The sequence below is a fragment of the Crassostrea angulata genome, chromosome 2, assembly GCF_025612915.1.
Source record: "Crassostrea angulata isolate pt1a10 chromosome 2, ASM2561291v2, whole genome shotgun sequence".
In the NCBI taxonomy this organism is placed as follows: domain Eukaryota; kingdom Metazoa; phylum Mollusca; class Bivalvia; order Ostreida; family Ostreidae; genus Magallana; species Magallana angulata.
Window position 1 is genome coordinate 68,335,648 of NC_069112.1, and position 21,234 is coordinate 68,356,881.

Genomic DNA, 21,234 nt, shown 5'->3' on the forward strand with positions numbered 1-21,234 from the left:
ACCTTTAAGCTGAGCTTATAGGTCCTTTATGTCCAAACTTCTTTAAGTCACCTTTAAGCCATCTTTAAGCTACCTTTAAGCATCTTTAAGTGGCATTTACGCTCCCTTTAAGTTGTCTTTAAACTCTCTTGAAGTTCCCTTTAAGTCAGGTTTGATCAAAGGTGGCTTAAAAATAGTCTTTAAGCTGCCTTAAAGCCATCTTTACGCTTTCTTTAAGCCATCTTTAAGCAACACATATAGCTTAAAGGTAGCTTAAAGGTGGCTTAAACATCGTCTTTAAGCTACCTTTAAGCATCTTTAAGCTATCTTTAAGGAGAACTTAAAGATGATCATTCATCCTGTGATCATTTTTGTTAACATGACCATTTTTTTTAATGACAAAAAAATATTTCAACCACTCAAAAAAACTGTGGCAGTAAAGCAGAAGGCCCAATATTTCATCAGGACAGATAAAAAAAAATCGGAGAGGGGGGGGGGGAGGGGGGGTGGAACAGGCTCAAGAGAAAAAGAAGAAACACAAGAAAAAAATAGAAACGAAGACTGATCATGAGGATAATAATAAAATGAAGAAAAATGAAAAAAAAAAATAATAAAAATTTGGATAATGGTTTATAGCTACAACAGAAAATCATGAACTATTATTTGAAAGTTTGCTGTACCAAATCATTGTAAAACCATGCTTTTTGAATAAGCTGTTATAAGCTTTAACAGAACATACAAAATTCATGAATTTAATACCTGTTTTAAGAATTAATGGATCATACAAGAATCATGATCCATCAACTCATTTGCATGTGAAATTTTCCTATACCGAAATCATCTCAAAACCATGATTTACACACAGGTTATTGCTATGATCCCGTAGGCTAATTTTTCTGTTTGGGTATATACGAGTAGTCCTATGTTGTCCATCATCTTGGCCCAAATTATTCTCATCATGCAACCTTAGAAATTAGTATGCATCTGTGATATACTTAACAAAATTATCGGCTAATCCGAGGCTTTTGCGCTTTCGTACGTAGAACTGAATAATCGATGACGCATATTGCTTCCCCCCCCCCCCAATAAAACGCCATCTGGCGTTTACTTGTGCCTCAGCTTGTTACGGGCCGCCGGAAGGCGGTCCGTTATTTGATACACATTTAAATATTGTTACTGCGTTTCTGCGGGATAGTTCTTTTTAATAGAATTAATACTATGCTTATTTTTATAAATTAAAAGTAAATTTGCATGTAGAAATATGTTTATGCCTTTTAGAAAATGTCACATATTTTTTTTCTTTTACTCGTAAATGAAAAGTATAGGTCATACTTAGTAAATTGTCGTATTTGGCGCGTTTTTATCGAGACTATAATCTATTCGGAAAATTTCGGAGTTCTTCATTCTTTTCAAAACAATGCATCAGGATCGGTATGCGGGACATACTAAAGACCTAAAATATTAAAGACCTGAATGTCATTAAATTGTATATAAATGATATATTTGAATTTCTATGTGCCGTGTCAAATAAAACGACTTTGCGTGTTACATTTTCCATGTAAAATGTGGTAGAAATTTCATGAAATGACATTATATCAATTATTTACGCAAGAATATGACAGAAATAAAAATTTGAACTAATAAATTCTTATCTTATTAGGAGGTCCCTTGAAATCATGCTAATGCATTAAGATTTCATTCAATCAAATGCAACCAAAAAAAAAACCCATAATGGTTTGTAATACATAATCTCCAAGAGAATCAAAGTACTGAAAGTACTGAAAGACGGTGGCGTGAAAAGTTGGGTTGGTTTATCAAGATGCTACTGTTGTCCGATTTCTTTAGGTATGGTAAAACAACAAAATGAAATCAAGAGGCAAATGTTTATTGAACACATAGCTATGTTTGATAAAAGAGGAAGAACTTTTAAATAACAATACAGAATCTTGTATATTTGAGAGTATATCAGTTTGGAAAATAGAGATAAACAAAATAATAGAAGTGTATGTATTATGAGATATATATAAAGAATAGTTAAGAATATAATGATTTATACAAAGGTTTTTTATTTTGGTTATGTTATTAGAGTGGATTGGGAGAATTAGTTTTTCTAAGATGAACTGAATGTCAACTGGTATATTGACAATGGCAATGAAAATTTGGTACAAATTATTTGGCAGTATGTTCTTTTCATATTTAGAACATGTACACATTTCAAAGAAAGAAATGGATGAATTGTAAAATGGCATGCAGAGATTATAGTCTGTAGCGTATTTCGTGATCAAGTTGCAATACATTTCACTTTCAGCAAGATAATTATTGCTTAGATTTTGTGCTGTGTATGTAAACTATAACTAAACTACTGGAATATGCATCAAGTAAGAGTAGTATCAGAAACAAAAAAGTAAAGTATAAACAAACATGTTCTATATATAAACACACTATATATCTATGTCAAAGAAATAACCATATGTGAATGTCTCTTATAGACTGAAAAATTGAGTTATATGGTTATGAAGATGAAAACAACAAAAATACAACTAAAAGTAACAATATGCATCAAGTAAGAATATTACTAAAATGGGAAAAGTAAAGTAAAAACCAACATAATTAACAGAAATCAATCTGTATATCCCAAATGAAGATTGGATGAAAGGGTCATATGGTTTTTAGACACAAAAACAATAAAAGTAGACTAACTATCAAAGTTAACAAAATTAATTACATTTTGTAACTTGTATAACGACTGTGTGCATGCAAAGTTAGAAAAGCATGTACCGGTATTTCTGTAAACAGTTGCTGTTTGCATTTGCTCATTAAATATTTACAACCAGAAATTAAACTAGATCTATATACAGTTATGGTGTTACAGAAAAGGTAAAAATAAGGTAAGTGAAATATTACAAATTTAATAAACCTGTTTGCAAATGTCAATTTGAAGAGATGTCATGATAGCTAATCAATAATCATACTGACTTTTTTTTATAGTAATTTAACAGTTCTTACAAAAAGTATTTATTTTGATATGGTTCGAATGTAGGAATGTTGGCAAGTGTTTATAACAATTCAAAGGAAATGACTGTTGTGCCGTTGATGACAAGCTTCACAGGGAAGAGAAGTTTGTCAGCAATCATATTTTTTAGCTGTTGTAAGTTGAATGTTCCGGCTTCTTCCACATATCTTTGAACTTGGGCACGAACCATGTCCAGATCCACAATAAAGTCTTTATATATGTCATCTTCCTTGACACACATTTCACAGTGGGTGTCCGTCATTGACAGAGCTTCGACATTTCCGGTTACAACCATATCTTTAGGTTGTACAGCCTGAAACAATGAAGTATTCATTCGTTATTATACATAATATGCATAGCTGATATTTTTTGGCATGATTAAAGTACATTATTTTTTTTCCAATCTTGTGTAAATTTACAATAAACTAGTACTATGCTTGGATTTTGAATACATGTAAATGCAGTTGAATGTATCAAGCTATTGTTACCTTGATGGTGGTGTTTCTTGTGGAGTTGAGACTCTTCTTTCTGAGCCATTCAGATACAAGACAATGAGTAACTTCAATGTATTGCCCTATCTTCAAGTCTTGTTCACTCAGTTCTCTCCAAAGAGTTAGTTCCATTGTCTGTCCATTCTCTTCTAAGGTCAATGCTCTAATCTTAGTGTCCTTCTGGGCAACTTTCACTGTTTTGATTGCTTCATCCTGCAAAGAAAATCAATTGAAAAGTAAACTATAGGGGTATAATTCAATACAAGTACAATTGTTTTTAATTTCATTTGATTATGAATTATAATTTTAGATGATTTTTAACTTTAATATCAAGTTGAGATACGTACACGAATAATTTGCCATTGAACAGTCAGGATTTCTCTAACGGGCGATGACATTGCATCCTTCAAGGTTTTTGTAGGTGATGGTGGCATGATTATGGTAACTGCTTTTTCCTTTAAAGATTCTGGCACTTGTACAGCTGGCCTTGCCATAATTTTTGATTGTTTGGACAGTACAAGTCGACTTCCTTACACAATGAAATTTCTTATTTGTAGGGTCCTTCCGTCTTTGATAGTTGGCATTTTTGCTTCATCACTAAGAGTGACAAGCATGGCCTCAGTTCCATCAGCAACACTAAAGTTCAAGATAAAACCTTTTCTCCATTTGCATTGGTAAAGGTGGCCAGGTTTGATGGCTGTTGCTTTAACCAAAGCATTGGGATATGGAAGGGGATTTCCTGACTTCATTTTTTTGCAACACTGCCAAAGTTTTGTGCAGCATCTGAAATACAGAAATAAATTAAGAGTCTTGAAGAATGTCTATAGATCCTTAATATAATGGTCTTGTACGATGGTAATAGATTTACAATGTTGAGTATTTTAATATTGCAGACAATTGATTATTATTGTTTTATTTTTTGAACTCATTATGCATATTTGTAAGAGGTGATATTGTTTTAATTATTATGTGTTTTTTTTAGCTGAAATGCAGTAACGCGTAATATAATAAGTTTTTAAAATGGCAAATACACAACAATGGGTTTATGGTCTGAATAATATGATTCCAGAGTAGCACATGAAATTTCAGCAGAACTATTTAAGTTGGTATATACATGATCTAAACAACTTCCATAGTCAGTTGTAGAACTATGCATTATTTGTCTGATATTTAAATGTTTCAAGTTTGAAGAGAGATCTCTTTGGGTAAAATAATCTATGTTTGTATCACCCATAATAAGAAAAGGTTGACTAGTATCTAATAAGTTCAAGACTGAAACCAGAAAACAACAAATATTGGTGATGGTGGCAAACTTTGGGGGACAATATATGAAAATAATTTGAACAAGGTCACTGTTTTTCATAAGTGTTGCCTTTACTGTTTGAATGCCATTTAAAACTGCTTTTGACACAATGATCAGTGGATATTTGGAGTAAAAAACTGAACCATAAAATGGCCGCATTGTATGAGAGGATTCTTCTTCATCAAAACGATAAATATGAAAACCTGGTAACAAATAATTTTCACTGTAGTCACTTGCTTTTAATCTGCTTTCTGTAACAGCTACAATATCGCCTGACAGAATGTTTTTTTCCGACAATAAGTCACTTATGTGCAAATGCAACGACCTGCTGTTGTGATATATAATTTTCAAATCTGAGGTTATGTTTTCAAGAATAGGTAGGCAGGTCCACAATGCTGCATGATTTCTCATACGTTCCATTTCACAAACAACATTTCCTGAAACTCCTATTTTTTCTTCATTTAGAGACAAAATGTGCAAATCTTGCAGTTTTCGAACTCTACTTAGACTGACATAATGAATGTGATCTAATTTCCTTTTTCCTAAATCTAGCACAACATTATTTAATGTAGAACCCTGTGCTTTATGTATTGTTTTTGCACATGCTAGTCGCAGTGGAAACTGTCTTCTTGTGACATGACAGGATTTGTGTCTCCCGACTGTGAACTTTTTAGTCACTTCAAGAATGGGTGTCCAATCTTTAGAGATATCTTCAGAATACAGATTACAGTATTTTTGTCGTGCAGAAAATCCTATTACTGGGTCATCAAATAATACCCATACAATACTGCACCTGTTTGAACCTATTACTCTGTAATCTAATTTCTTCACTATGCATGGACTTCCATTTGTTAACCCATCTTGGACATTGATATTGATGCAAACCTCAGCAGGTAAATCGGTCACCAATTGCAATTTTTTAAATAGTCTCATGGTTTTAGATGGATCATCAGATACTTGAAGGAGTATTGCATTTTTTATTTCAGAGGACACATCTCCAGTAACAGCATCAAGTGCCGTCACAATACATTTGTCATTTGAATCTGCTTTATCATATGCTTGACTATTATGAAAATTCACCTTGACATTGGTGGTAAACAAGTGTGGAATTGAATTTAAATTTTGGATTTCTTCTGTGCAGATTCTCGTTCTCAGCACGTTTATATCATTGTCATTGTGCTTTCCTTCTCTTAGTCTATTTAGTAATTCAGCAAAGTTTTTATCTTCTTTTTGCCTCATAATTTCTGTTAATTCAAAGACTCGAAACAAATCAGTCCATAAATTTGTTGCTAATGGTCCATAACCGTCAGTGAGATTTTCAAATATCCAGCCATCAAATACAGGTTTAAGCTGGAATAAATCACCAATAGCTATGATGCTAATACCTCCAAATGGAACACCTTTTGCAAAAATCTCTTGCAGCCTTAAATTAATGTAATTGAACATTTTATTTCCTACCATCGAAACTTCATCAATAAAGACAATTTTCAAGCTGCGAAACTTTACTCTCATATTGTCAAGTTGCTGTACATCAAGAGGTTTGTACTTCAAATTTTGGTTTGCTGGAATGCAGAAAAGAGAATGTATAGTTTGCCCTCCTATGTTGTATGCAGCTTTACCTGTTGGTGCACATAACACCGCCTTAACCTCATCACATTTCTCTGCTACACGTTTGGCATAATAACGAACAATTGCCTGAAATAGGCAGGTTGTTAACAAACTTTTTCCCACACCAGCACCACCTGTTAAGAAGCAATGGATTGGTAGATCATTTGTTTTAATCTTATGAAGTATGTGGTAAAAAAATATTTTCTGATTTTGATTTAAACTTCTTGCAAGGAGTTTATATTCCTTATCACTCAGCATGTTTACTGATATATCATCAGTCTCCACTTGTTTTCTGGCTATGCCTAAATCAAAACCTAAGTCATACTCCATTTGTGCAAATTTTGGGTTAAAACAACCATGATCTAAGCACAAGTTTTCATCTTCTTGAAAGTCAATTTCTTCATTATGTTGTACTTCTGCAGCAACAATATGATCAACATTACGCAATAAATCATTCATATTGTTTTCAACAACGTCAACTATACCCCTGTCTGCTTCATAAGGCAATTTGTTTTTCTTTATTTTTTCCTGTTGCTGATTAAAATGTGATTCAAAAGAGGTATGATTTCCAATTAGATCATTTTCTTCATTTCTCCATGGATAAAACAACATGAGTTGTTCTCGGAAATAGTTTTCTGAATCTTGTTCCTTGTTGTATCGAACATATCTGATAACTTTTTGAGTTTTCCTTAGTTTCAAAATAGAACCATCTTTCATATGGTATTCTTTTTGACTGTTTGAATTGTCTTCATCACTAATTGACATATCACTATTGTCTTCATTCATTTCCTCATATTCATCCTCTGGTAACAACTCTTCAATATTGTTCTGTTTTTTTGTCTTTAGGAGGTGGCACAACATCAAATTTTGACACAAAATCAGCTAAGCAATAGTTCTGCAGACCACCTGGCCTTCTTTTATAACGTTTTATCCAGTTGTCTGACTCAATATTTGTTGAATTTTCTGGCATATCTTGAAGAACTTCAAAAGACTTCAATAAAAATGTGCGATTTTCTGGATCACATGTATTTATAAACACAACATTTCTACTACTTGATCGTAATGGCATTTGCAAAAGCAAATATGCTGCCTCTTGAACACATATTTCTACATGTGTGAGGAATTTGTTTCCAATTTGTCTTATTTGCTGCTTTAAAGATAAATTTCCCTTCCTTGCCTGTTCACAAGCATCATGAAGTAAATTAGACATTCCTCTCTGGGACTTCGAAATATACGACACAATATATGCTGCACAAGCATATGCATCAAGAATGAACTGCACATCTATGTTAGCTTCCCATGACCTCAACAATATCTGATTGTATGGGTTTAGTCTTATTTCTGCAATGCTGCGACGCAAAAATACCTTCGGAGACTTTAAAGAAGACCGTATTGCCAAAATGTAATCTTCCTTTGTCAAATTTATCATTGTCAAAAATTCATCAAAACTCATTGCATTGCACAATTTAGAATCATTGAGCAGTTCACATATTTTCTTGTAATTTTGCTGTACATCTGCATGCTGTTCAAATTTGTCCTCCTCCAATGGTTCTAAAATGATGGTTTCTGGCATTGGAGGCAAAGGAAAATTAAAACGACAAATATTCTTTCCTGCTTTCTTGCATGTTCTAGCATGCCTGTGTGTTTGATAATTGACAAGTTCCGCAATATTTTCATTTTTGAAACAAGTGGAATGCTCATCAATAAAGTTTTGAATCTCTTCATTAGTTGACTTTCCATACACAGGTGCATTTTCTATCCAAAGAAGCAAATGGATGTGTGGAGATCCCCTTTGCTGAAACTCAATACGAAAGAAATGGTCAACAATTTTTCCTAAAGGACTGCAATCACCTTTCAAAATTTTGGACATAAATATCTGAAACCTATGGCTAAAATATCTCGAACAAGTTACTGGATCTCTTTTAATGAGTTCACATTTCTCGATCCAAGTCAATTCATCAACATCTGACTCAGTTAGTTCTGCATTGTTCAAACTTTTGCTCATTATCTGAATCAAATTTTTCCATTTTGTTTCTGCAGCTGAGAGAGAACAAAACCATGTTGGAATACCAAGCTGTCTTATCATTGCAAAAACATCTCTTTTTGCACTTTCCCAATATGCTGGTGATCCTCTTAATGTTCTCAAGACTCTATACCCTTCATTTAATTTAACAATGTTATCAAACGAAGTAGGATTCAAAACATGACCAGCTGTTATTTTTTTGCCTTCGCTTTTGCACTTTCGCATTGCAAGTGTCACTTTGTCCTGAATTTGCTTTATCTGTAATTTTTTTAACTTGAAAAAAAAGGTTTGGCATTGAACATGCTGCTCGGCGATCTTGGGATCTTAACTCCCATTTGCAAATTGAACTGTAAGTAACTGGCACCGTACGATTTTTGTTAGACATTCTTCTCTGACCACAGTATATAGTTGGAAATGCTAAATATTCTGCATCTGGATCTTGATACAACCCAAGAGGTGTTTGGTTTTCACCTGGTGCAAATGACATTGTCTTATTTAATGATCTTACATCTGCAGGATGCAGCAACGTGTCTGTATTTCCAGTAAGTCTACTTTCAAAATTTGGATCTTCTGTCCATTCATCAACATCATCTTCATCTTGCAAAGAACTGGTCTCATTTTCCAATTCATTTGTATAAGATGTGTTCTCACAACTCGTAGCATTTTCACCTGATTTTTGCTCAGTAGCATAAAACTCTCTCTGTTCTTGTAAAATGTCCCAGTTTTCTCTTATTGATATCCCTTCATTTCGAAACAATTCACTGTTTTCTAAAAGCCACTTGAGTGCATTCATACATCTGTTTGGTCGTATAGCCTCATACAAAACATGGTGCTTATAACTCAACTTTCTTTTTAATTTCACTTGAATTGTTTCAGTTTCAGCTAATGTCCGTGGTAAAGATTTGACAGTAGTGTTGACATCTGAAGGAACATTAACAACATTCCCACGTAAACTCTTTTGTCCTCCTCTTGGTTTTTCCATCAACTGCATAAATGGAATTCTTGGACTAATGAGACGCTCTTCCATTTCAGTAATATTTAATTCCGGAGGTTTCGGGGGAAATTCTAATCCATTCACAACTGCTAAAGCTGGTATTTTACCAAGTTTTAAGTACTTCTTACAAGTATGACAAATCCATTCTGTATCTTTTGCACTTTTGATACCTTGCAAACATTTGTGTGCTATATCTAATGTATACAGAAACTGAGCCTTAGAAACACCATCCCTAAACCAAGTTTGTGTACAGCAAGAGCAAACAAATAATGGACCTTCCTTTACTAATTGTTTAAAATTCATTACTGCAATTTCCTCAGTTTGTTCAAGTCCTTCCCTTAAAGGGGTCACATTAGAACAACTTGAAACATCATTTTCAATCTGGCAATCTGAATTGCTACTTATTTCCCCAACTTCTGGTAAATTTAAACTATCAACATAGTTTTCAATAACAACATTTTGGGTTCCTCTCTTATTCCAAACGTCATTATCCATTTTTTCAGTTTTCCCTTTTTTTCTTAATGAATGATCTTGACATTTAGGATTTCTATTCTCATTATGTTCTGACCAACATCGTTTCCTCGACTGTGTTCTATTTTTTCCTAATGACAAGTCACTTTCACTGCAAATGCGTGTTACAGGTTTTCTTGGTTTGTTGGAAAGAGTCTTAAAACAGAAGGCATTGATTTCATACTGCACATTATCCAAACTAATGCAAGACAAAGACATACACAGATGTCGTAGAAAATTGCAAAGAGCTTGAAAACAGTTGTGTATTGTCATAGTACACTTTCCATCAGGGTTGCAAAGCCCATCATTTCCTCTATTATGAGCATCAAACACAAAAAATCTGTCACCTCTTTGTTTCAAAGCTATTGCTGCTGAATGAAAAATCAGAATACAAGCATCATATTTTGCAAATGACATATTCAAACTGTTTTCTAATGAAAAACCAACCTCTTCTCCCACAGTTTGTGCCATGTTGCCAAAATAAGTCTGTCTGACAAATGATGAAATATATTTATTTCTAAATTCAATGTGATTTGGTAGTTCAGAAGCTAATAAAAATGAGTTTGATTTAATGATTAAATGATACAAAACATCTCCAGTCTCCAAAACTGAATGTAGATCATGTTTTGTGAAAGATGCGTTTTCGTAAAAATGACAAAATAATAGAAACATAAAACTGTTTGTCACACATTGTTTTCCCCTTGAACTGATTGGGAAGATTTCCGCACATTGAGAATGATCTGCTTGTACAGTTAGTTGTTGTCTTTTCACACTTAAATTTTGTTGTTCGGCCATATTTTAATCACTGAAATATCAAGTTATCTAAATACTCTGGCTTGAAACTATAATTAAACATATTTTTTTGGACACTCATTGTAGCTCATAATATATGTATTTCTACTTTGAAATTCTAAATCAACTAAACTTTTGAAGTCTACGAGTATCAATTAAAACAGCTTCTTTCAGTTAGTATTTTACGTTCAATACAATGAAAGTGCATACATGTATTAATAAATTTGATTGTCAAATTGTCGCACTAGAGATGTGTTATGCATGAAATACATAAAGTAGTGTCTCTTCTACTTGGATTCTCAATCTAACTCTCACACAACTTTATCAAATCCAAATGCTATTGTATATGTACTGTCTGTACACAAAAATCTTGTTTTTGTTCAAATGATAACCTTCTGAAGATCTAATTTCAATCAATATATGTATTCAGTTCTTTAAATGCTCATAAATCTTCATTCATATTCGTTCCAATTCACATTTTGCTTGAAGTAAGTTGCTCATATTGTTCTCAAATTATGATAATGTCAGCAAGTTTCTCATTCTGTACCTATATTCTGAAGTTAGTGCCAGTTTGTACTCAAAGGAAGTCTCAAAATGATCTAATTTTTCTCTATGAAGTTTCTCATTTTGTTCTCAAATTCTCAAGTTTGTCTCAATGAAAGTTTCTCATTTTGTTTTCAAATTGATAAGTTGATGTCAATTTTCTCAATAAGTTCTCATATTGTTCTCAAAATCTCAAGTTTACCAACATATATATATATTGAACAATTGTTCAAAAAGTTCTGATTTTCTTCTCAAGAATCAAGATAGTCTTAATTTTAATAATCAATTACAAAACATTTTAGCACCAATAATTTTTTTCAATAAATTTTTATGATTTAGTTATTTGAAATTAATGATATACACGTCAAATGAAAAGTTAATGAAGTTTCCAAAACAAATTACAGATTATACTATGGCGAACGAACCCGATACCAATATGGTCGACAGATAGCGTGGGTAAGCTTGTACGCCCTAGATGATGATCAACTAATGACTATCAACAACAACGAAAATATAAAATCATGAATAAACAAATCGAATCTTTTATAATAGCTGGTCTGTCCACACGTCGATCTCTTTACATATACTAGGCTTTATCAAAATAGACAAGAAATCTATTCAGAGAAAAAAATCCAATATGGCCGATTGATAGTAAAAAAACATCAGTAGTCTGAATCCTACTCTACATGACTATCAGACGAGGATAATAAAAAATACATACCTATATATATATATATTCAAAAGAAAACAAATTATTCACCTCTGATTCGCTTCTCTTTCTCCACGTGGCTTTGTTTATGTTGTTGTTTTCTGACCTCTGGGCTGTCTTCTTCTTTGTGAAAATGTCGAATGTCAGGATATATTCTTACGCATTATTTTCATTTTATAGGAAATGTAAGATGCAAAGATATTTTACACCTGATTATCAATATTTATAGCAATAACTGTTTGAGATATCTGAAAACAAATATAGACATGTAAATTCAACAAAAACACTACGATGTACTTTGAACTACTTTTCTACGCGCAATATTTATAAGGATGTAATACAGCTCTGGTTGAATACCTAACCCGACTCGCTTAGCATCGTTAACTTCATGAATATTCATAAGCATTTACTTTCAAGTCTTTTTGTGCAAACCTTTACCATTTATCAAATAACCTAAAAATTTTGTTTACTTTCAGGTTATGAAAGTTGTATAGTATTATATCTCTACCATTCTGATATATCAACTTCTGCGTAAACTTGATTATCACCTCCGCACATTTCTGCCGCTAGGGGTGCCATCATGCATACAAATGAGCTACTCGAGCGACGATATTATACGGTGGCATATATGCCACTGTCTAAAAAGTATCGAAAAGGAACACGAGTTATCTCCCTCGATTAAAAAAATATAACATGCATTAAACATAAATATAAGTTAACAAATGCATAAAGATAATCATGATCCTTTTATAGAAAATCACATAGTTTGAAGGTAAATATTTCTTTTTTTATAGTTGCTGTTTATTTGGTATTACTGGGGTAATATTTGAATTCTAATCATTTAAAGCTGTTATCTGTATAATCCAAGGTAAAATGAGCCATGCCCGCAGGTGGTTAAAAAATCTGCTTTACTAACTTATTGATATATCGATATACGATTAAATTAAATTTTAAAATCTAACCCCAAAAATGTAAAATTAATAAGACTTATTTACTTAAATTAAATATTTTACTTTTTAAATATTCAGGTATGTATATTTTTATTTTCAATATCATTTTATCCTATGAAACCGTTAAAAATTCATTCAAAATTTAAAAGCGGCTTAATCGCTTATATTACGGAAAATCACGACTTTATAATTGCTGTAGCAAGCGTCATTGCTTTGATAAAAAAAAATTATAATTTGTTCGGAAAATTGATTTCAACCAGCTCTGTAGACCGACTAGTTGTAGCCTTATAAAAACAATTGCTCACAATTAAATGTTCAAAGAAAAATCAGTTCTCCTAATTAAAATACAAAGGAAAAAGGTACTCATAATTAAAGTTGTATGATTCTTCACATCGCACGGGTTTTATTCAGTTTTAAACTAAGTGTTGCCATGAAAGATTCAGTGTATATACACGTATATTCTGTGATTTTCATAAAACAATGGCTAGGCGTTCTGGTGTGCGTGAAGATAGACATTTCTTTACAAGAAATGGAATGAGGTTGTTACATCACAAAACAATGGAATGTTGTACATGTTATTAAATGCATACATCTCGAGTTACTTTTAAAAAAATTCAAATACCAACTATTTTTGTACACATTTCCTTCATTGTGTATATTAATTATAAGTCGCGATCATTTCCTGTGTATAGTGATTAACAAACTTAGGGTAGAAAGCCACATGCTCAAGGGGTTTTCACACCTATTCAAGACAAAAGAAAATCTCAAAATTGCGTACGGCTTTGTCTAACCGTACACCTATCTTACAGAGGAGGCTTCTTGATTGAGTGTCGCCGATCTTGATTTTATCTACGATCTTTATGTGTGTGAGTGAGAGAGACTGAGAGAGAGAGAGAGGGTAATGCTCTTTAGCCCCCCCCCCCCCCCCACGACGCCACTGCATTAAATTGAAATATACTAATATAAAATTTTTCTAAGTTTGGTATTCATAAAAGACATTGTGATTGAATCCAATATGCAGTTTCAGTCTGAGTCCACGTGCTTTACCTGTCAATCAAATCAGCCCGCGAGCTGCACCACGTGCTTCTTCCTTGATAAAGGAAAACAGTTTCGTTCTATTAGTCTTCGGGGAAAAAGAAGTTTGTCTAACAATAAAGTAGTTAACACTGTTTATGGTGTTTAATTTAATGCTTGACACTGTTTGTGAAGTTTAGTTTATATACAACGTTATTTAAACACTGTTAAAAAGAAAACTAATTCTCTCTCTCTCTTTTCGGGGGAAGAGACATGTTAAACACCTTTTACAGTTTAAGAAGGCAGTAAAATGAAACAATTATGTATTGTCACTGTTAAATAAATTGTTTGATATACGGGTAGAATTCCTGGATGTCACTTGTTGCAAGGAATATCCACCTGCCTCATACCCGTGTATTCTGTGCGTTCAAGCGAAGAGTGATTTCCGGTCAGTGCGATGGTTTCACACCTTTGTGTAAAACAATTGAGACAAATACAGTTAACTTTGACAGTCATTAAACGTTGGAAAGGGGGTACAAAAAACGTTATAATTCGCTACAGATACGACATATGTGTAGTAGCTTCATATTCAACACACATCAAATGATATCAATATCTTTTTATATTTTAAGGGTAAAGTAAAATTTTCATATTTTGCCGTTGATCGTATGGTATACGTACACCGCGTAGCGTGTGCTTGTCAAGGACTAGGTTAATTGTCTTGAGTATCGACAGCCTCTCTCTCTTTCTCTCTCTCTCTCTCTCTCTCTTTTGTTATTACTGTTAGTAAAATTGTTTGAAAAACAAATGAAATTCCTGATGGTCACTCGTTACACGGATTATCCACCTGTCTCATATGTACATGTACCAGTGTATTCTGTGCATATAAGCGTAGAGTGATTTCCCGTCAATGCGATGGTTTCACACCTTTATGTTAAACAATTGGGACTAAAGTCAAGTACAATTTACATGTACTTTCACAGTCATTAAAACGTTGAAGAGGTGGAGGGGCGGTTACGAAAAACGGTATTCGCAGCTGATACTACATGTACATTTGTGTTGTAGCTTCATATTGAACTCACATAAAATTATGTCAATATAATTTAGTATTTTAAGGGTTGAGTAAAATTTTCATATCATGCCGTTGACCGTAGGTAAACGTTCTCCGTGTAGCATGTGCCTGTCACGGACTAGATTAATTGTCTTGAGCATCGAGAGAGTGCCGTAAAACGAGCTACAAACTGATATGGATTAAAACATTTTTGTAGTCGGAAATGTTTAAAATCATTAAAAAATCGAAAAATAATGTTTTATAGTTCTAACCCTCTCCGTCATGTAGATTACATTATAAAAATGACTAAATATTTTTAAAATAATAGGTATATCAACAGTTACATGAAAATTATAACGGGTGCAGATGATTCTTTAATTAAATATCTCTAAAATAATCGATAAGGAGTTTTGAAAACGTGCATTTAAAATACGTAATCATTTTAATGTGTGAAATGAAAACAATACATCAAACATGGCTAGTATAGAATGACTCTCAGTGTTAGGTGGCCGTCTAATTGTCTAATAGCATACAGGTAAAAATCTCCGATCACCTTGTACAACGGTAGGCCACACCGCCGCGGTTTAAACATGGCTGCAGCGAGGACCGCGATGAATTAACCGCGATGGTGTAACGCGGAAAGGATTAAATAACCGCGGGGTCAAATACGGGATCAGCGTTGACGGTACTGTACTTTGGAAATGTAGGATTTTTAGAAACAAACCTTAAATGTGTAACCACTATACAATAGAAACTGTAGACTGAATCAGCAACTATGGTTTTCGTTGAGTTCATTTTTTTTTAAACCAATATACAGAATCAAATTATATTTAAGAAAAAATATTCATATAGATGTATTTCAATGTGTCTGTACCAATTTTTACAAACAATTTAACTATCATGAATCAGTCATCTATGTTTCTGCCTGGTTCTTACAAATAGCTGTACTTAATTTTGGAAAATGTTAATGAAAATAAAAAGATCAAGTTAACTAGTAGGATAATTCAATTTTTGTGATATATGTATAAATATGATGTGTTCTAGGTAAAAAAAACCCCTGAAATTACAGGGTCTGGAAGACTGAGCATGTTTCAGGAATAAAGTATTTGAGACAGACTATGAATTTACCTCTACCCACCATTTTTACAAAAATCACAGGTCAAGAAGTGTTTTAAGGTGGCAGGGGACAGTTTTTTTGATCCAATTCATTGTAGCCAAGGGATGCATGTCTTGGGAACTCTGTAACTAGAATTTCCTCAGTTCCCATTCAGCACAAATACCTTTAATCTACTCTTTATAAGGCCAATCACCAATTTCTGAAGAAAATTGCGAATCAAAACCTGTAAAATTCTCTACATACTGGTTTTTATGAGATTTTGACCCTTTCATATTTTGCTAATTTTTCATGATTTTTCAGCTTTTTAGACCTCCCCCAGCTAATTCCCTGCAGAGGGTTGACCTTCCGTACCGCGTGCATGCTGCACTATCACATGTCAGAAACTTACCGGTGTATAGTTTACAATGTCCCATCCACCTACTTTTCGTGTTATTTTACCTCCCGTCTGTAACTTGCAATTTCACTGTGTAAAGTCAGCACAACAGTCAAAGCCGCAGGTTTCGCATTTTACTTCTGATTCTCATGTACCTAACATAAGGGGCCTACATATTGCATATCAATTTCAACAAGAGACACCCCTCTAACTAATGATAATCATTAAAAATCATTTCATGAATTTAAGCAACACTCATAAGCCTTCAAGTACAGCGACTCTCAATTTTACAAAAATATTGACGGGTACTTTATTCGAAACTGTCCCTTGCTACCTTTAACATACACTCACATTCTCTGAAAAGTCATCTTGTCTTAAAATTACAAAGTTTATGCTATTCTGAAAAAAAGTACACCACATTTTGCCAATTCCATTGAGGTTTAAGACAAATATGGCCATTTAAGTGAACCCACCATTTCCACTTTCCTCTATTTAACACAGATTCACAGGGCTCTCCATGAATAAAGCATCTTTACCTAATCTTTTAGAGGTCAACTGTTGTTCAACCTCCTTAAATAAGAAACCTTACTGAATACTTCATGCATCTGCTTGATATTATCATGATAAAAGCATCACATCACTTAGAAATCCCTTTACATGTATACCCTCCCCCTATCTTTTGATTTTCACAAGAAGTATTAGTTTGAACACTTTAACCTAATACTATGAAACTTGTGGCAGTTTCCTTGAGTCATTTCTTACACATAATTGAAAACAATCATCACTGATATTCAAAATTGATCTTTTTTGGTAAATGGATGATTTGTAGCATTTTTATTCACAAAAAGTCATGTCGCCCTACATGTGATTTCTTGTTTTCATGAAAAACTAAGCCTATAATCATATTTAGTGGATATCTTATATATTCTGGTTTCTAGTCTCCTTTTAACTTTGCTAAATTAGTAAGACCTACAAGTGTGACATGTGCGTTTAATTAAAATGAAATTCAAACACACCCGGGTACCTGGGGACGGATGAGAATTCCATGAAAAAGGTTCAAATTTTACATGTTTTTCTACATTTTTGATGCATATATACAATAAAAGGGTAAAAATGTGTTGTTTTTTGTTCATTTCAAGAGTAATTATCATAGCAGATGTTATTTCAAGGTCAAATGTACAGTTACATATCCTACATGTAATGGTAATGGAGTCCATTGGAAAGAGGGGGTGGCTTTTTTCAATTCTGTAAATACATCTAAAATACCATTTTTTGATAGGAAGGAGCAAAAACTTGAGTTTTTTGACATATTGTATACTTTGATAACTGCATTTGTCTACATGTAAAGTTCATTTGAAATAAAAATATGCTGTTTTGAAAAAATTGGGTGATATAAGTCAGGTGGATTAATGTTATTTCATAAAATCAGACAGCAAAATGGCTGCAAATTCATAAATTTAATGATTTAATTGATAAAAACTGTTTTAAAGTATTTATTCTTATCTCAGTAATTAACTTAAGCCTATTAATTGTCATCAGGATAGGAAATGCCTACTCTCTAAGCCAATTTACTCTAGTGGTGGTCATTCTACACATTTAAGAGGGAGTTACTCCCCTTGAATATTTTAGCTAATAAATGATGTCATGACATCTATAGCCAAGAAAATCATCCATTTTCACAAAATGTATTACTTATGGTACAAAATCCACTCAAAATTACACTTAAAGGAGAAATATGAAAATACCATGTAGTCTTGAAGGTGGCAGGGGACAGTTTTTTTGATCCAATTCATTGTAGCCAAGGGATGCATGTCTTGGGAACTCTGTAACTAGAATTTCCTCAGTTCCCATTCAGCACAAATACCTTTAATCTACTCTTTATAAGGCCAATCACCAATTTCTGAAGAAAATTGCGAATCAAAACCTGTAAAATTCTCTACATACTGGTTTTTATGAGATTTTGACCCTTTCATATTTTGCTAATTTTTCATGATTTTTCAGCTTTTTAGACCTCCCCCAGCTAATTCCCTGCAGAGGGTTGACCTTCCGTACCGCGTGCATGCTGCACTATCACATGTCAGAAACTTACCGGTGTATAGTTTACAATGTCCCATCCACCTACTTTTCGTGTTATTTTACCTCCCGTCTGTAACTTGCAATTTCACTGTGTAAAGTCAGCACAACAGTCAAAGCCGCAGGTTTCGCATTTTACTTCTGATTCTCATGTACCTAACATAAGGGGCCTACATATTGCATATCAATTTCAACAAGAGACACCCCTCTAACTAATGATAATCATTAAAAATCATTTCATGAATTTAAGCAACACTCATAAGCCTTCAAGTACAGCGACTCTCAATTTTACAAAAATATTGACGGGTACTTTATTCGAAACTGTCCCTTGCTACCTAAGGTGGAGTCCGCCTTATCATGGTAAGGCGGATAAAAAGGCGGCTTCCACCTTATTTTAAAGCGGATTCCACCTTATTTTAAGGCGGATCCCCCCTATTATAAGATGGATTCCATGAATATCTAAGGCGGAATCCTTTTACGACTAAGGCGAAATTAATCCAACTTTGATTGGGGGGAATCTTTTCCAGGTTATTAGACGTGTTTAGGTGGATATTATTTACACGGAATACGCTTTATCTCATTTAAATATTTCCAGCCATATACCGCCCTGATTCCACCCTGAATCTGTAAAATGTACAATGCATTCACAAGAATAAAAGGCGGAATCGGCCTATTAAAGTCCGCCTTAAGTCAGGGTGGATTTTTTTTTCGTACGGGTATTTATAACAGGACTAGGTAAGGGCTAACTTTTTTCATTGTTCTCAATCTTACAAAATAAATATAGGATTTCATCGATTTTCATTACTCGAATCTTCGCCAGGAAAATAACAAAGTTAACATGAAATAGTTAATGTTATCCAAGAATCCACTCCTGTTTGGATATTCGTTACCGTGTAATTTAGCTACAGAACAGAAACATTTAAAATATTTTTAAATGGCATTTCCTCTTTTCAGACGCAACGCTGTTGATCTCTAACTTTATGATGAATTGTTCTTTAAAAAGTAGTTGTGCAAACAAGGAAATACAATTTTAAACAAATGCGTTGTCATCTCGCTTTAATGCTTATGAAAGCTAACGACAAGTGGCATCCGCTGCTCATTCGCTAGTAGAGACCGGTATACGTCAACCATTGTTTATTCGTCACGGGCCTTTGTTTCTCTTTATAATGGCAACCATTGTCTGATCCAGTACTCATACACTCATAATATGCAACCAATGTTATTAATTTATTGGTATTTGAATTGCATTTTGTAATGACATGTTATATATGACAGCAAACATATTTCGTAATGAAAAAATGAATGTTGAGGTTCGATTAAAATACATGTACTGAGGTTGTTATATTTACTAATAATTGCGGGGAAATCATGGCATCGTATATTGGCGATCTTCTCTTGCTTTTTACATTCTTGTCAATTTTGGTTGCCTCAGTTTCTTATTATTATGAGGCCGTTCTTGGATTTGAAAACAAAGTGCCTATTTCGGAACCAATAGACACCAGATCCGCGGATTCTTTAGTAGGATGCGCCATGTCCTGTGGTTCTGGATGCAAATGTTTTAACTTTAACCATCATACAGGAATGTGTATTTCCTATCAGTCCTGCCATGCCTTTAACATGACAAAGAACGAATTTGGGTGGCAACTGTATTACAGACTTCCTTTGAACACGCTTGGTAAGTAATGTTTTGTTTTGGGGGATATTGTAAGCGAATTCACTATCGTTCTTGACAAATTCTGAAAATGCTTATGGTACATGTACATGTTGTATGATCTACCCAATAGCTACTTTGATATCTTTTCAATAATCATAATGGCCATTAGCATTAGGTTTAACAAGAAAAAAATGACGAAAGTGCCAAAACAAGGAGTGCTAATAATGTGAAAAAGGCTACATAGAAAGATAAAAACAATCGATGCAATTCTTTATGTTGTGAATTTATACACACACCTATAAACCTGTTTGCTGTTAATATTCTCTTTTGATAAGTGAACAGATATAACATACATCCACTACTTCGCAAACCCTCTTATTTTGATTCTGAAAAACTTGTAAATGTCGGAACCGAAAACGATCTACGCTTATACCCATGGTTCGACTCCAGTTTCCCTGAATGTTCGTAAGATACCTATATTATTTCTACAAATTAAACATTATTGCATCCATGTACATTTGTATCACAAAAAAATCAACACTAACCCTCTTTCTCAACTTCTACATCCCGGGTTTAAACTTTGTGTATCAGATTGTTTATGTCAGCGCAGATCAAATGTTTGTGTTTCGGATAAAATTGGTAAAAAAGTATTAATTTAACGAAAATAATGCCGGAAACGTTACTTAATCAACTTAATCTAGCAATGCACAAACAAATAGCTCTACATCTGTTTTTTAACATTAAAACGAACATTGATTAATATAGCATAAAGAAATATTATTTTTTTTATTAAGATATAATTACTTATTTAATCGTGTGTAATTTGTTAATTTTTTTTTTATTTATGTTTTTTATTCATTACTTTCACAGCTTTCTTACATGATACATTTCTTTTGGAATCTCAACATTTTTTACATACAATATACATGCAAGAATAGATATATAATAGTTCGCAATGGTGTGGAGGTTTGTTTTTTATGTTTTTAGTGGGGGTGAGAAAGGACAGAAAACATTGAGTGAAATAATATGCATATACC

General features: G+C 33.3%; 1 protein-coding gene and 1 pseudogene across 1 annotated transcript; one reads left to right on the top strand and one right to left on the bottom strand.

Annotated features, from left to right (window-relative positions):
- LOC128174777 (uncharacterized) overlaps nt 1–21,234 on the top strand; it is a 149,962-nt pseudogene that overhangs the window by 118,165 nt on the left and 10,563 nt on the right.
- On the bottom strand, nt 2,053–12,092 carry LOC128173561 (uncharacterized). Its single transcript, XM_052839264.1, has 4 exons — nt 12,017–12,092; nt 3,831–4,266; nt 3,481–3,696; nt 2,053–3,305 (listed from the first exon to the last, which is right to left on the bottom strand). The coding sequence occupies exons 2-4, from the start codon at nt 3,975–3,977 to the stop codon at nt 3,036–3,038; spliced, it is 633 nt and encodes a 210-aa protein (XP_052695224.1). The 5' UTR covers nt 3,978–4,266; nt 12,017–12,092; the 3' UTR covers nt 2,053–3,035.